The sequence below is a fragment of the Homalodisca vitripennis genome, chromosome 4 (assembly GCF_021130785.1).
Source record: "Homalodisca vitripennis isolate AUS2020 chromosome 4, UT_GWSS_2.1, whole genome shotgun sequence".
NCBI lineage: Eukaryota > Metazoa > Arthropoda > Insecta > Hemiptera > Cicadellidae > Homalodisca > Homalodisca vitripennis.
This window is the reverse complement of record NC_060210.1, coordinates 159401049-159418345: the sequence shown is the minus strand read 5'-3', so window position 1 is coordinate 159418345 and position 17297 is coordinate 159401049. Positions and strand designations below refer to the sequence as shown.

The window sequence follows — 17297 nt, the reverse complement described above, 5'->3', positions numbered from 1 at the left end:
ATAATTTAATTAAATCATTGAATGATAAAATTGATTTTCTCAAACAAAAAATTCAAGAACTGGAAAAATCAAAAATATCACCTGCAGGACCATTGAACTTTAGAACAAATTCCTATTCAAGATATTCCTGAAGATATAGATGTGTTAAAAAGCGAAGTAAGAAATCTCCGATCAGAAAATAAGAGATTGAAAGATATGATTAAAGATTATGATAACGAACGATTTATATCCAAACCAGGTGATACATCAATGAGTAAATTAGGAGTCAAGGATAAGGAACCACTTTCAGATGATATGGATGTACAAGATCTTTTGGAGAAAATTAAACAACTTGAGCAAGAAAACAAGAACTTAAAGAACCAAAATGAATCATTAAAAAACGTTATACAAGATAGAGGAAAGGGGACAACTCCATCTGATCGTATTTTTTCTGATTTAGACACAAAAATAAGTGGTGCAAATGAAGATGAAATAAGCAAAGACAATTTAAAAAGAGAATATGATCGTTTAAACAATGAGCTAAAAAATGAAACTGATAGCAAAAAAATACTTGAAGATAAAATTAATAATCTAGACAAAGAAAACAAAGCTCTAAAAGATGAACTGGAGTCTCTTCAGCAGAAATACAACAACTTACAACATCAATTCAATGAATTAATTAAGGGTGAAAAACCTAGCAACATTATTTTAAAACCAAGTAAAGAAAAACTAGATGATGCAAATCAGCCAGTAAAGCCTGTTTTACAGTCTGATCAAATTATTAATGATATGAAAAACAAAATTAAAGAATTGGAAGAAGCTAACACTAAACTCAATAAATCAGCCAAATCAGAAAAAGATAAATGCAATGAAGATATTTCTAATAAAAATAAAGATATTGAAAGCCTACAAGATGACATCAAGAAACTTCAGAAAGAAAATGATCTCCTCAAGAGACCAAATGACACTGTTATTAAAGAACTAATAGATAGTAATAACAATTTTGAAAAAGAAAATAATAATCTGAAAAAGGACAATGAAAGCTTGAAAAATGAACTAAATATATTAAAACAAAAACTATCAAGCCCTCAAATGCAATCATCTGGAATAGGAAAATCAGACAAAGAAAATTTTTTTGATTTAAAAGAAGAAAATGATAAGCTAAAAAATGAACTTAAAATTCTCAAGAACAAAATTGATGACAATAAAACTCAATGTGACAAACAAAAGGCTGTACTAGAGAATGAAAATAGTAGCTTAAAAGATAAACTAAAATCTGCTGACAGTGAATTAGAAAATTTAAAAAATATATATTTAAAAGGTGGGAAAGGAAAAGAGGAGGCATCAGCGGATGCTAGTAACAAATTAGCGAATGAGAATGAAAAATTAAAAAAGGAGATTAAAGAACTTATGGATAAAATAAAAAATGTTGATAAACAATCTGATGATCAGCTTGCTGCAAAAATGAAAGCAGAGAATGAAGCTCTCAAAGAAAAAATCAAACAGTTAGAATTAAAACCAAAAGATAAGGAACAAGAAAGCGTTGCTCCACAGTATAAAGAAGCTGATAAGTCAGTTGCAAATGAAGATGTACCTAAATTGTTGAATGAGAACACAAATTTAAAAGCAAATAATGACAAATTAAATAATGAAGTAAAAAATCTAAATAAAGAACTTGAAAACTTAAAATCTGTACTTAAAACAAAAACATCAGGTCTTGAGAGTTGTGAGAAAACTAGTTCTGACATTTTAGAAGAAAACAAAAAATTGAAACAAGCTGTTTCATCACTTGAAGAGAAGATGAAAGAAACAAAGGCCCAAACATATAAATCTCCAGATCAGAAAGAAAAGATAGATTTTAACGATATGTCACAGTTGAAAGCTGAGAGTTCAGAATTATCAAAGGAAAACAAAGCTTTAAAGAATGAAATAGAAAATTTAAAATCAAAACTTTCTAGTGCTGATAAAAAACAAGGATTAGGCAAACCAGAAACAGGTGATATTGAAAAACTTAAGGGAGAAAATGCAAAGTTATTAAAAGATAATGGCACTTTAAAAACTGAAATTGAAAACCTCAAATCCAAACTAGCTGAATTGGGTGAGAAGCCTGGGCAAATAAAACCTGTAAAGGAAGACATTGAGAAGCTAAAGGAGGAAAATGCTAAACTATTAAAAGAAAATAAAGACTTAAACAATGAAATTAACAGTTTAAAAGAAAAAGGATTTGGGAAAGATAGTAAATCCATTCCAGTAAAACAACCAGATTCAGATGAAATATTAAGATTAAAGGCAGAAAATGTAAAGTTGTTAAAGGATAATGACATTTTGAGAAGTGAAATTGAAAGTTTAAAATCAAAATTAGCAGGAAAGGGTGAGAAACCAGGACAATTAAAGACAGGAGTAGAAGATAATGAGAAGCTAAAAGAAGAAAATGATAAACTAAAAAAAGAAATTAAAGATTTAAAATATGAAAATGGCCGTTTAAAAGAACAAAAAGGTCCTGGGATTGATGAAAAACGTGTACTAGGAAAACAACCAGACTTAGAACAAATTGATAAGTTGAAGGGTGATAATGCCAAGCTAATGAAAGACAACGACTCTTTGAGAAATGAAATTGAAAGTTTAAAATCAAAATTAGCAGGAAAGGGTGAGAAACCAGGACAATTAAAGACAGGAGTAGAAGATAATGAGAAGTTAAAGGAAGAAAATGATAAACTAAAAAAAGAAATTAAAGATTTAAAATATGAAAATGGCCTTTTAAAAGAACAAAAAGGTACTGCAATTGACGAAAAACGTGTACCAGGAAAACAACCAGATATAGAACAAATTGAGAAGTTGAAGGCTGACAATGCCAAGTTATTGAAGGACAATGATTCTTTGAGAAATGAAAATAAAAAGCTGAAATCAACAGTATCTAAAACAGATGACAAGCCTGGACAAGCAGCACAACTAGCAGGGGATACGAAACTTAAAGAAGAAAATTCTAAGCTGTTAAAGGAAAATGAAGCTCTAAAAAAGGAAATTCAAAAGTTAAAGTCAATATCGCCTGAAATAGTTGGAAAACTTGGAGAAGCAAAGCCTCAAATGGATGACACTACAAATCTAAAAACAGAAAACAATAAGCTATTACAAGAAATTGAAATGTTGAAAGGTAAACTAAAACAAGCTGAGGTAAAAACTCAGAGAAGTGATGTAAGCCCAAGTAAAGTTACAGCTGAATCAGACAGCTTACCTAAAGACAGCAAAGCACTAACAGATAAAATAAATGCTTTGGAAAAGAACAATAAAGACTTAAAGAATAAGTTTGATGATCTTAATAAGTCGTTTGTTAGTGCTAATAATAAAAAACTTGAGTGTGAAAATGAAAACAAAAAATTACAAGATTTATTAAAAAAGGCAGAAGAAGCTGGTGGTCTTAGCGAAAATGAAATGTTGAACATGTACAAAAATAATGCTGAAAAGCTTAAAAATGAAAATGAAAAACTTAAAGTAAGAATTAGTGACCTTGAAAAAGAACTAAATATGGAAAGAGATATGAACAGACAAGTGCAGCAGAAGTATGATAATAAAATAGCTGTTGAAGGCGTTGTTGGTAAAGATGTATTAAGTGGAAAAGATCAAATTAAACCGAAAGTGACAACCACCAAAAAAAGCGAGCGAGAATCCAAAAGAGGTGATGAAAATATTCAACAAGGAGACATTAAACCTGGCACTAGAATAGACGTGGTTAAAAGTACTCCAGAAAAAGAGAAGAAACAATTTTTGGCCAGTGATGATGTAGGAGTTAAATCAACAAGCTCTGATTTTCAATTAAGCACTAAACCAAGAGAACTTAAGGATAAAAAGATTAAATCTGTTGGTAAACAAGATAAAAATGACAAAATTAAAGAAGAAGTAGCACTAAGATCTAAGTCACCTTCACAACCTTCAAGTAAAAAAATGGAATTGGAACAACCACCCGCCCAAACAACTATTAAAGTAATACAGGACACCGAACCTAAGGCTGAAAGGCAAAAAGGAGAAGTATCTCAAGATCAGATATCAAAAGCAAAAAAGAAACCAGAAGATACTAAAACAAAAATTGATGAACGGAGAGCAATATCTCCACCAGATCAAGCATATCCTTTAGAAAAAGACCTTGACTTTTCTAAAACAAAAACCCAGAAAAAATTAGAGGAATCTCCATTTACAAAGCCAATTAAAGAGCCAGTATCTAAAGAAGATAAACCAGAAAAATTCCAAACTAAAAAAATGCATAAGAAACAAGTACAGGACGAGGAAATTCCCCACAAGGAGATTGAGGCTGATTACGAAAGGAAAATCCATCTTCCAACTACTAAAGATAAAATGCTGAAAGGAGAAAAGAAAAAAACTTCAGCAATTAAAGAAATTAAAATTGATGAGGAAAAAGGAAAAGAAAAAGGTAGTAGAGATCCAGGAAAGGTAAGAAAGTATAGTGAGTTATCTAATGAGGATGACAGAGATGTTGATATTGAACCTATTCATAAAACGCATATTGTGAAAGGTAAAGTTAAAGATGGCCGAGGCAAAGGTGATTTTGAAAAATCAAATAAAAGTAAAATGGTTGAGCAAGATCAGGAAACTCCACAGTCAAAAATGAAATCAGCAGCTTTAAAAGTAAAACAGAGAGAAAGTGGAGATATCTTACCAACAGATATAGATAACGAAAAGAAAAGAATTGGTGAAGACAAAAAAAGTAAGGGGTATTTTATTGCAGAAATAAAGCCTCTAGACAAATCTGGAAAGTCAAAAGAACAATTTCTTGTTGCTGGTCACGAAATCAAAAGCTTTGGAGACAAGGACTATGATAATGAATTAAATCAGCTAAAAAAGAAACTTTATGAAGCTGAAAAACTTAATAATACTTTAAATGATGAGATAAACAAGTTAAAGGCAGAAAATGAGGATCTTAAAGAATTTAAATTTCCAAAAGATGGTAAGTAAATATAAAGGTTATTTAAAATTATTCATTTTAAATTAAATTAGTCTTTTTTAATACTTTACATATTATGTTGTATGTTGAATTTCTCATAATACTTTGTAATACAATTTTCTTGTGTATTGTGCTTAGAAATATGCTCTGATTTATTCCGGTTATTCTAGACAGTGTTTAGATCTCTGCTATCACAATATCAACTTGTTCCCAAATGATTGGTCTCATCGCTGTTAAAATAGTCCATGGACAATTCCCTCTGATCACTTCAGGGGCGCTCTCACATCATATCATGATAATTTGAACTCAATCTAGGCAGTATTTATTTGGACTCTTAGATTTAGCTATTCTGCTTTAACCATGAATATAGAAACATTTGGAAATAAGATTAGACATAAATCTTGCATTATTCATTAACTGTTTGGTTGATATTAACCAAATACATATTTACTATAAACTATAATACATATTTGAATATAAACATAATTATGTAATGTGTTAACATGACAAATAGAATTTATTATTCAATAAATTATATGGTAAGTAAAACAATGTAATACAAGAGTCATTGCACTGAAAGAGGAAAAATCCAAAAATAAAAAACTTAGAGGCACCAGAAAAGCATAGTGTGGCCTCTTAAAGACGGCACCTAGCACTGAGACAACACGGCGCCTCACACTAACAGCTGTGGCCCTCCAAAGAAATTGATTACATGTACAACCCACATCAATTTTTCTACCACCAAAACTGGAGAAATAATTGCTAAAACAAATTAAAACAACATCTTAGTACAAATATGTTCCATATAAATATCTTGGCTAAAGTCATTGGCCAGATTGTTTCACCATTTCATTCCAATATGGAAGCCTTTGTAATTTAAAAATTCATAACTCCGTGTCTTATTGACACAGATCAAAGAAAAAGTTGTTTTGGAATGCATTTTCTAAAATTTTACGATAAATACAATTTTTTTGCATCTCGAATGGATTTTGAGATAATTACATGGACTCCTCATGAGAAATAAATTATTGTGCTTTCGGCTGTCAAAAATCTACCTACCTCCTGGAAGGGATATTTCCTGTATTAATTCAATTTCAAGTATATAGTTTAATTAGATATTGAAATATTCCACTGAGTAATAGGCTTCACTAACACTCAGACAGATCCATGGTGCATACAAGACTGATATGTACCATCATTGAACTGGATGCTGCCTATGCAAAAATTAAGCTTTATTAAAAAAAATTATGTTGTCTACAGCACATTTGACTCTCACGGTACACTCAGACAGATAGAATTGAGACAGAAGAAGAATTTTATAAGCCAACCAAAAATGTCCACATGATAGAAAAATACGAAAAATTCCAAGTCAAATAACTCAATCCGATCGAGGTATTTGTGGCTTTTGCTAACCCTCAGTCAAATTCCATAGAGGAACATGCACCATCATTGAACTTATATACTAGTAGAAAAGACAGTATTTCAAGTCTATAAATCAATTAGTTTTTCCAGATATCATCTGGACAGACATAAGTAAAGTTTCCTTATGTCTAAAAAATTTACATTTTAAAACCATCTTAGGTCTTTCAGATAATAATTTTTAAAAACTCAAAATTCTACCGCCTCATCATAAATTATAAACTGATGGATTTGGTCTGCAAACTCAAATTCTGCTTTGTATTGCATCCAATCACTCTAAATTCTCTCCACTTTACATCGACAATAAATACATACTTAAGAAGTCTGGATTGCGTGATCATTACATAATGGATAGTTTATTAATAAAATAAAAACATTAGTAACAGCAAATAAATGTCAAAAGCGGAGTTTTAAAAATGGAATGGGCAGGTGAAGGTGTTGTGGGCTTTGGGGGCGCGAAACTAAGGTCATGCACGGGTTAAATTTATATCTCTGACCGCTCCTGTATGCAAATATCAAAATACTAGGCCTTAAAATTAAAAATTCATGAAATGATTTAATTTCATTTTATACTAAAGTAATACGTATAATCATTATATCCCCAGAGGATTGTATTTTTTTAGTGTATCAATTCAAAGAGGAAGGCATCTCGTGCCACCTGAGTAAGACACTTTAATTACACTGCTTGTTTTTATTTGTCGTGTTATGAATTACTCAACTTCGAAACCGTGATCAGGATGCGAGTAGGAAGAGGTGGAATGGTTGCGCTTAATGATCAGATGAGATTACATTTCAATACTCAGAACAGGGGAGGAAAGTAAATATCTGTAGTGCAGAATCTTTCCAAAGTTCATTCTACCAGTGGTACTACGAAATTGTGTTAACTCTCAATATAGATACAGTATTACAGTATAATTGTAAGATAAAATTCATCTTAGTCATATATATAGTTAGGGCTTAGAGCTGTTGCTACCATGACGCCACACGTACTTTGTCGCCAACATTCAAATGTCATAAATAAGAAACACGTCACTGCCCCCAGTCATCTTTCACATACAATAAAAGTCCATATCCTTACCTTCAACAGTTTTCCTTTGCCTGATAATAAGATGCCCCAAAAAGTGCTTCAAATGCCTACGATTCCTTATAGAATGATCAAAAAGGGCTGTGACCATGTATTTCTAAAAAAAAAAATTCTAACCAAAATATAATTCCATCACAATTTGTAGGACGAACTTTGCACAAACTTCAGTCCTGTAATTTCGGTGATTTAATGGTGATACAAATTTTCATTTACATTATTGCAATTTGTCATGGTTTCAGTACATTAAATTCACCACGGTTTTTCACTAAATTCCACTGTTAGGCTGAAAAATTTTAAAAACCATACGAAATGGTATCTAAAACGGTTGTGCTCAAAATTATAAATAATTGAAAACACTATTCCAACTGAAAACTGACTGCATCGCTTCTGTAATCCATTCTGTTATTTAGGAGATTTTGTAATGAGTTCGTTAGTGGTACTTCAGGTTGTGTGTATATAACCAACAAGAAGCCATTTTTTAATTTTTCCTTTTCATGTTGTATTTATTGTGTGTAGAACTGTTTGAGATTATTCTAGAGCGGCAGTACTGTCTTCCAAGTGGATACTTGTACAGTAGCAATAATGAAACTTCATTGACATTTTTATGTTATTCTTTGTATTGTGTACAACAACTCTTACTCATGGTCCAGTCTTTTGACCTTATCTGTGTAAATATGCAATATGTTCTTCATGTCCATATTTATTGTTTCAATTGCCATTTGCTTTAGAAAAAATGTCGAAACGTAATACTAAGCTGGCTAATGAACTTAGCCCAAACATTTATAAGATCCAATTCTTTTATTAAGTTTCAGCTCATTTGGGAAAGTTAGTGTTGCAAAAGCAGCGTTATAGAGTATCGCTTTGGCACAAATCGCTGTATATACCGGAGTGGTTTTGGGTTGTAGGGGTCATGTTCGCTGAAATTTTACTTATGTGCTACTATGAAGATGACTGCAATAGGCTGATTCAAAATACCTAAAATGTAATTCATACCACTCTTGAAGGATAGACAGTGTATGAGTTTTTAAAAGGGCAATTCAATCTACTAAATTGAAGGAATGTTTCAGGCAAATGTTTCTGGAAATTAGGGTGGTTTGTTAAAATATTATTTTAAAAGAATAACTTGAAATTAAGATATTATGCTCTAATTTGCTGTAGCTTCAAAATTGAATAGTTGAAGGGGATAATTTACAAAACAGATTTTAGATAAGTAGAAAATCCCTGTATACAGTACATGTTATTATCTATTCTTTGCTTACTATACACCCTTAAAATATAATTAATTATATATGGAACTTTCCTGTTGATTCTATATTTAAGAACAATCTAACCTTTGATATTTCAGCTGAGTTGTTACATCACACTTTTTGTTTGGTTAAGTGTCACCTTGAAGAAAATATCTATCACCAGCTGTAAATTAGATTTTTAATTTAAATGTATATTATTACTATTTGTTTATTTATTTCTATAACCTAAGACAAAACTATCTGTGCTTTCTATATTTGTATGTTTAAATTTTATTGTAATGTGAATCATTTATGAAAAATCCAAGAAGCAAAGTGATTTTCCAACGTATGTACAGTTTAAATCAAATATTGAATTTTAATTTGAACAATCTGAATATTTTTCTCAATCTGATTTGAGGCAATTGACAAGGGTCAAACAAGTTATTATTTTTCTTCTTCATCATCAAACTATATTTACTGTATTTTACTGTCATAAAAAGTAATTTTTTGTGATTTCCCATCTTGCATGGAAAGGAATTCTGTTGTAAATTTTACATAGTAAACTTTGAAATTAGTTGCCTTTTTAGATAAATTCAAAAAATTAGAAATCTTGTATTATATTTTTGCTTTCTAAATAAAACTACTTTGTCTTCATAAAAATTTCCTCAACATGTAGAAATGCTGAACATTTCATCTCTGATCATATTCAAATAAATTATTGAACTGTTTTTATATCCAATGGTATTACCCATACATCAGTTAATTTTTAATTATTTATATTCCCCTTCATCCTCAGGGATATTTAGAGGTATACTGACTAATATAATATGGTTGAGTTCAAGTGCATAACCAATGAATACAGTCAAGCAGGATGATGTGCTATAAATAAACTAACTGAAATATTAGCAAGTACTACTGTATGCCATGTATTGACTGAAATTGAAGAAGTTTGAATACAAAAATCTATATTAGTAAAAAGGAGTGGATGCCAATTTAAGGGATTAGTTTGGTGTAAAAATTCATTATTAAAAATTTATATAGTTCTTGTTTTACAGAGATTCAAGAAAAGTATGCAGACTTAGAAAAATACCTAGACGGTGCTACTAAAAAGCTGAATAAAATCCTGCAAAAAGCAATACGAAATGGGTTAAAGGTAATTATACATATTGTATTGTAAATATAGTGGTGGGATTGATAGCGACTCAGTATCAGTAGAGAAGAAAATCCTCTGCTCATGCCTAGATTTAAATCTAGTGTCACAGAGGAGATTGTTAATAGTACTGTCAAAAAAATATGTGTGTCGCAAGCTGAGTTAACAGACTAAAGACTAAGGCTATCAATTACAATTCTTTTCATCAGGGTTGGAGCTAGCTATTTTGCTACCCCATGTATTTTTTTGGACTACCTTCCAACCTTTCATGAAGATGAAGTTTAATGAGTATAGATTTTTGAATTATAACAAATGAGTACAAAAAGTGTAATCAATCTGCAAACATCATTGCTAGACATCCTGTAACATATGAACTTCTTTATCCTCTGTTTTGACAAATAACATTTTCTTTGTTTAAATGTTATTATTAACAATGAATAATAACAGGATATGGGCATTTGCAACCATTATGTAACACATACAATATTACAGAACAGAAACATGACACTCTGAGAACTGGTATTTGCCACCTTCTGTAAATTTAAAATCTTTTAACATAAGGTAACGTTAAGTGTGCACAAAAAGTAAACAATTTATTACATGGCAATCACACAGGTCTGAAAATCATCATATGAAATGGGAAAAATAAACAATGTTAGAAAAAATGATTTCTTTAAAATTATTACATATTACAATTTTTCTCAATTTAATAAAATGTTTACACGTATACTAGTTCATTATGTAGATTTTATTTTGCTTATGGTGTATATAATAGTTTAGTTCTACATTTAATATCAATTTTAGTTGAGTTGTAAAATGTTAGATTTATTATATTTATAAACAAATTTCAGTCCTTGTACTTGGATGAACTAGAGTTTGTGCACGACGCTCTCAATACTTCTATGGCTCAGCGACAAGGTAGACCTCTAACCCCTGGTCATAAGTCTTCTGAGGACTTAGAAAACATCAGTAAGTACCAGTACACTTGGTTATATTTTTACTATTAATATAATTTTAAATTGACTTCATAAAAGCTTATAATTAAGTACTGTTATTGTAATAAATATCAGCATAATATCCTAATTGTTATACAATTGGTTTCATTAATTATACTGGGTTTTCAGCAGAAATTGATGTTTTGTATCAAACTGTGCTTGTGTTTATTTTGTGCAGAAGATGGAATAATTATTGTCAGAAAGATACACCTACAACAGAGAAACAAGTTACATTTTAGCAAGGTGAAGAATTATATATTTTAAATTTATAGACTTCTTTTTCAGTTCCTATACACAGTATTTATACTTTATTACAATTTGGTTATTAACACTTGTTAAACATTATTTAAAAATTCATCAAAAATTTTACATTTTTGGGATTATGAAACAATTATATATATATATATATATATATATATATATATATATATATATATATATATATATATACCGGGTGTCACAAAAGTCCCACCCCCCTTCTAACTCTATCTCAATCCAGTACGAAACAACTGCTTGTCAAAGTTTTATTGAAAAGTTAGGCTAAAAAACACTATTTTTCTTAACTCATCTGTTCAGACTTATTCTTAATACTAAGTAGTGCTAAATTAAACTTAAAATAATTAAACTTAATGTTGAAATCTTACCTCAACCTTTTTTAAGCTCAAAGTAAATGCTCAAATGGCTCCCATTTACTTCTTGGCAAAAATAAAGTCTTGATTCAAATAAATACCTTACATTTTCCAACATTTCTGGTGTGATAAGTTGGCAAGCGTTTTCAGTCCGCATCCTTAACTCATCAAGGTTCTGAGGTTTGGTCTCGTACACTTTTATTTTCAAAAATCCCCAAAAGAAAAAGTCTAGGGGAGTAAGATCGGGTGAGCAAGCTGGCCACTCTACAGCACCCTGTCGACCTATCCATCTCTCAGGAAACACCTGGTCCAAGAATGTTCTAACGTTTATATCATAGTGAAGAGGGACGCCGTCCTATTGGAAAAAAGGATCGTAAATGCCTTGCGTTATGTTGCATATGCCAGGGAAAACGTTGCAACATTTCTAAGTATTGTAGGCCGTTTAAATTCCCATCAATAAAAAATGGTCCTACAACAGAATTCTCTAAAATTCCTGCCCAGACATTTAACTTCTGAGGATGTTGGTGTGGTTTTCAATCATCCAATGTGGGTTTTGGTTTGACCAGTATCGACTATTGTGTCGGTTAACTGCTCCGTGTAAATTAAAAGAGGCTTCGTCACTAAAACATATTTTATAAATAAACTCAGCATTTTGTTCAATTTTGTGCAGTATTTGCTCACAAAACTGAATCCTTTGGTCAAAGTCATCTTCATTCAACTCCAATTTATGTTATTTCAACACTCTTTGAATGGTACTTTTTGAAATATTAACTTCAGACGCAGCCATACAAAGTGACGAATGAGGATTTACAGTAAACAGTGCCAACATTCCAATTTCATCTTCTTCTGTGAAAGTACTTGGTCGGCCTGATCGTGGGGTATCATTTAAATTAAATGTAGTTGTAAACTTGTGAACCAAACGTCTCATGTACGCCCGATCCACTACCATATCTGAAAATTTATCGTTATAAAGGCGCACTGCCTGGTGAACATTTCTGCCTGATTCAGCATTATAAGACACAACAATGGTGCTCATAGTCACTGAACTTTGAACCAAAGATAAGAGCTACACTACTCCTATGTCCAGAATGACCTTAGTACTTACATGATATAAATCAGTTTGCTTTGATTTCTTTAAATATTTTAAGCATACTTTATTCCTACTTTCATTCCAAAACTTTGAGAATTGTTTCAAGTGATTTGAATTGTATTTTTGTATTAATTTTGACAAGTCGTTGTTTTGTATTTGAATCAAGACTTTATTTTTGCCAAGAAGTAAATGGGGGCCATTCTGAGCATTTACTTTGAGCTTAAAAAAGGTAAGATTTCAATATTAAGTTTAATTATTTTAAGTTTAATTTAGCACTACTTAGATTTAGAATAAGTCTGAACAGATGATTTAAGAAAAATAGTGTTTTTTAGCGTAACTTGTCAATAAAACTTTGACAAGCAGTTGTTTTGTACTGGATTGAGATAGAGACCTCTAGTCTGTGGCATTGTTCTTCTTTTATAAAGACCTTTAAAATGAAGTGTCATTTGATGGGGGTTTGCATTAAAAAATTTTGACTTGACCCCCCACCATTTTGGGTTGAGGGGCTAAGTTCTTGTGTAGCACAAAAATCATCATTTGTCATTATATAACTACCCCCCAAAGGATATTGGTTTGTTTAATTCCGTTTAAAAGCTAGAAGGGGGGTGGGACTTTTGGGACACCCGGTATATATATATATAATTAATATATACATATAGATTATATTAAGAAAAAATATGTTTATTTGCCAAAAAAACTTCACTGACTTATCAAACCATCAAACCAGCCTCGTAAATTAAAGACCTTGAAATTTGTGGAAATTTCTGATGGAGTTCCTCAACAAAGAAGCACCTTTTTTGGAAAATTTCATCATCAACTTTATTTGTAAAGTCTTTATTCATGACAGTACGCCATCCTTAATTAAAAAGCCTACACCATTTTCACATATTTCTATTTTTTATTACACCCTCACCATGAACTTCAACAAGCTGCCGATTAATATCAGCAGGAAAAACAAAGCAGTATAACCACACAACCAACACCAGCAGGGACCTGAAACGTAATGGCAGCATATTGGGGACTGGCCAATAGTGGCTGACCTTGAGTGATTGTCATGTGACAGGGTGCGTGGGCACAATGCGATATCGGTTCTTACTTAAAGACCCTTGTATGTAGGTAGAGAATTCAGGTATATGTTTCTCTCTAAAATTATTACAGCTTTTATTTAAGTTGTAAGCTTGTTAGATAACAAATCTTCAATCTTTGTTTTAGTTTTATGCAACTATATATAAATATATGTATATAATGTAACATGCATACATGTATTAATGTAAGTATAATATAGTTTTAATATTTTTTTTAGTTACTGTTCAAGAGCAACGGATTGAATCCCTGATGCGTAGATTAGACAATTACCGTCAGCACAGCTCCGACCAAGAGAAGAGGATACTGGATTATTCACAGAAGGTTCAGAGATTTGGTACTTCTGTTGGCCTACTAGACATGAAAGTTGAAAGTCTGCAGTATGAAAACAAACAGTTAAGGTAATATATAGGTCGACTCTATCAAAACTGATTACTAATGAAATGAGGTTTACCATTAAATTACACTTGGAAAATTACCTAACAAGTTTCCTATTTAAGACATCTATTCTAAGATAGATGTCTTAGAATATATGTCTTGTATATATTTAGACCCTCCTCTATTCTAAGAGCCTATATCTCAGCCAGTCGTGGCTTTTGAGAAGTGTTATGTTTTTGTAGGTTAGTCTTACATGCTTACAACCACATCATCTTCAGAGTGATAACTATAAAGAATATTACATATAGTGTACATCCTTCTAGAATATTTTACAGGGTAGTCTGAAGTTGCAAATTACTATAAGGTACTACTGATCTTAGAAGAGAAGTAGACCATTCTGTGAATGAATGCGATTTGGACAATGGTGTAACTATGGGAGGGATGAGAGAGATAGAACACTAAACAAATATTCTTATAAGAGCAATCCCACTAGTTTGAAAGGCAGCAGTTACATCTTTTACTTTAATTAGGCATATCTAATCTATTAAAATTTAGATTTATTCCATATTTCCAGTGTGGTGTGCTCTTCAGTCAGATTCACCTTCCCCTCCAAGCCAAGTGCTAGTTACACCACTAAATCCGAAGTGTAATTTTTTTTTAATATAACAAGTATCAGGAAGATTCTATCTCAGTTGATACTAGTTCACTAATACCACTGAAAGTTACCAGAGAGTAATTTGTTTTCATATTTGAGATGGTATTTAGATGTATTTCAACATGAGAATTTGTAAAGATATCAAATGCTGGCATTCCACAGTTAGTGCAGTCTGCTATCAGGAATCTAAAATTGGCCAGTTTTTATGATTGATTTAATCTCTGTTCATTATCTAAGGTACACCTGATTGTGCCACTTACGTTTCTGCGTCATTATTCAAGTGGAGTTTTTTTTTTAAAGAAGAGTTTCCTTCAAACTGGAAGATTGTAATGCAGTAGATTCTAATTTCAAAACAGCCTCCATAATTTTTCTAGTTTTAGATAAATTTGAAAAGGTCATTTAGAACTTTCTATATAAGAGAGTTTCTTATCTTATTTTTTTATATCATAACACCTTAATGAGAGATTGTTAGAAAGCCACAAACTTACTGATGAAAGTGGATATTAAATGGGTATTGCCTGTGTGATATTTTTTCGCTCAAGTTTGTTTTATGTATAATTGTATGTTTCTTAAGTGCTGTATGTTAGGGTCCAGGGCAGTTCCAAAAACAATTTCCATGAATTTCCAAAGACAGATTTCATGGAGAGATTAGATACCGTCAGAAATGTTTTTAAATGTATAATTTTTCCAAATTTACTCCAAATTTTGATGGAAATGGAAAAAATATGTATGCTCAATAAACTTAATTTTAACCATTTTAGGGATCTTGTAAGCTATGAAAAAGAAAAGTCAAGAAAGTTGGAAGAAATATTAAAGAGTGTGTTAGACAACTGCAAATGCACAAGGAAGTGGGTTCTACAGCAGAATTATCCAGGATTGCAAAAGACTTGAGGTGAGTTTTAGTTTCAGAGGTTGGCCACATGTAACAGATTGTAAATTAATATTAGTTTTCTTTTAGCAAATCAACAAATAATAATACATTTTTAAACTGGTGTGCATTAAATAAATGCAATGTTTTGAAATGCAAAAATAAATTTAATGTTAAAAATGCAATAGACTGCATAGAAAAGACGAGCAAAAGGAGGGCCACTATATAAGGTCTTGGTGACCAAACTGGCTTCTGATTGGTCAACGGAGTTGTGAGAGAGGAGTTGCAACAATCAAAAATAGTTATTATGCCTTGAGACCTAGTTGAGTCCAGTTCTTCATGCTGCCATTCGGTAGTGGTGTGGCCCGACTATGTGGTGATCAGCCAGGACATATAGGATCATGAGTTAGTCAATTGGAATATTATCTTGAGGAACATTTCAAAATTTATTAACAGATGATTCTTTTTTATTTATTTTGAATTATTTTAATTTTAACAACAATTTTGATTATATTAATTTATGACAAAAAGAACAATATTGAGAAATGTTTTTCTCCTGATTACATACAAGTGTGAAATTAATCATATTAATAGCCTTTAAAGTAATCCAAAATCAAATTAAGTAAATTTTAAAATTTGAACAGCTGCCTAACAAACTGATTTTTAAGTAATTATAAAATTGAAACAACATTCCTTTTCAATCACTGTACTCTGGCACAGATCTCACTTTAGGTCTATAGAGCCAACAGAATACTTTATAAATGCAGTGTCTGACTGCGGCAGATGCACTAGTGTGAAGTAGTCTCTTCACACAAGACAAGAACACTCAGTATAGATGAGAGCTTATTATTTACTAGTGTATTAGGTAAAATCAGCTTTCTTCTTATATGTCTTCAATTTTCCAGGTACTACAGACAGTATGAAAAAACAAAATGGAAGAATGAAATGTTTAAAGTACAACAGAGGAAATTTTTAAATGCCTCCTTTACTTTGCTGCTCAAATTGTGAAAGTTTACTATTTAAAAGTCGAATATGTATCTATTTATATCTATTTTGTCATAAATTATTATATACTCTAACATTATATGTGCATAAATATATTATTCAATAATACAGATAATATATTTTATTTTGACAACACTTTTTCAGTATTATTATCTTTTGATGTTATTTCAGAAGAATTGTGTCTTGATTTTTAAATACAAAAATGTTTTTTAATGAAAAAAAAAAAAAATATAGAAATAAAATTGTTACATACACTATTTTTGATGAACCTAACACAAAACAGAACTGCATGCTTTGTTTTCTTTATTTAAAACATTTTCACAGCTTACTGTGGAGAACAATTTTGGTCAACAGACGTTAAACTGAAACTGCCAATAATAATGAGTAGTTATCTGTACAGGTGAGAGGCAGAGCTTTATAATGGTTGGCTGAAGAATAACCAAACAGCGACCAATTATGATCAATTTGGCTCCTGTATGACAGGCTGACAAAATGTTGGAAAAATTTGAATGTTCACCTTGAAAAATGTATAAGTTGAGTTAACTAGCTAACAAACTTATTTATGTTAGTTTCAATTGCCTACAAAATTACATCAATTATAATGTTCTCAACATTTCTGCAATATTACTTTATTATTACACTACTTTGACAGGTACAAAACTTTGTACCTGCCATCTAAAGACCTTACGAGGTATAAAAAATGTCAGATCAAACAATAGTGTAAATGACACGAGAATTATAAAACATTTTTTGTTTTACTCCAATAATGAAAAACTGGTATT

At 31.0% G+C, this 17297-nt stretch overlaps 1 protein-coding gene across 1 annotated transcript; it reads left to right on the top strand.

The window, feature by feature from the left end:
• Positions 1–59: 59 nt before the first annotated feature.
• LOC124360438 (putative leucine-rich repeat-containing protein DDB_G0290503) lies at positions 60–16652 on the top strand. The gene is made up of 6 exons (XM_046814074.1): positions 60–4936; positions 9718–9815; positions 10664–10781; positions 13830–14010; positions 15404–15534; positions 16416–16652. Exons 1-5 carry the CDS (start codon positions 196–198, stop codon positions 15531–15533), a joined length of 5268 nt encoding a protein of 1755 aa, XP_046670030.1. The 5' UTR covers positions 60–195; the 3' UTR covers position 15534; positions 16416–16652.
• The last annotated feature ends 645 nt before the right edge of the window (positions 16653–17297 follow it).

What these genes read in the sequence shown, in the direction of transcription:
- LOC124360438 (XM_046814074.1), top strand. Translation starts at nt 196, where the DNA reads ATGATTAAAGATTATGATAACGAACGATTTATATCCAAACCAGGTGAT. An exon ending in CAATACGAAATGGGTTAAAG is followed by an intron (nt 9,816 to 10,663) that starts GTAATTATACAT and finishes AACAAATTTCAG; the next exon opens with TCCTTGTACTTGGATGAACT. An exon ending in TATGAAAACAAACAGTTAAG is followed by an intron (nt 14,011 to 15,403) that starts GTAATATATAGG and finishes TAACCATTTTAG; the next exon opens with GGATCTTGTAAGCTATGAAA.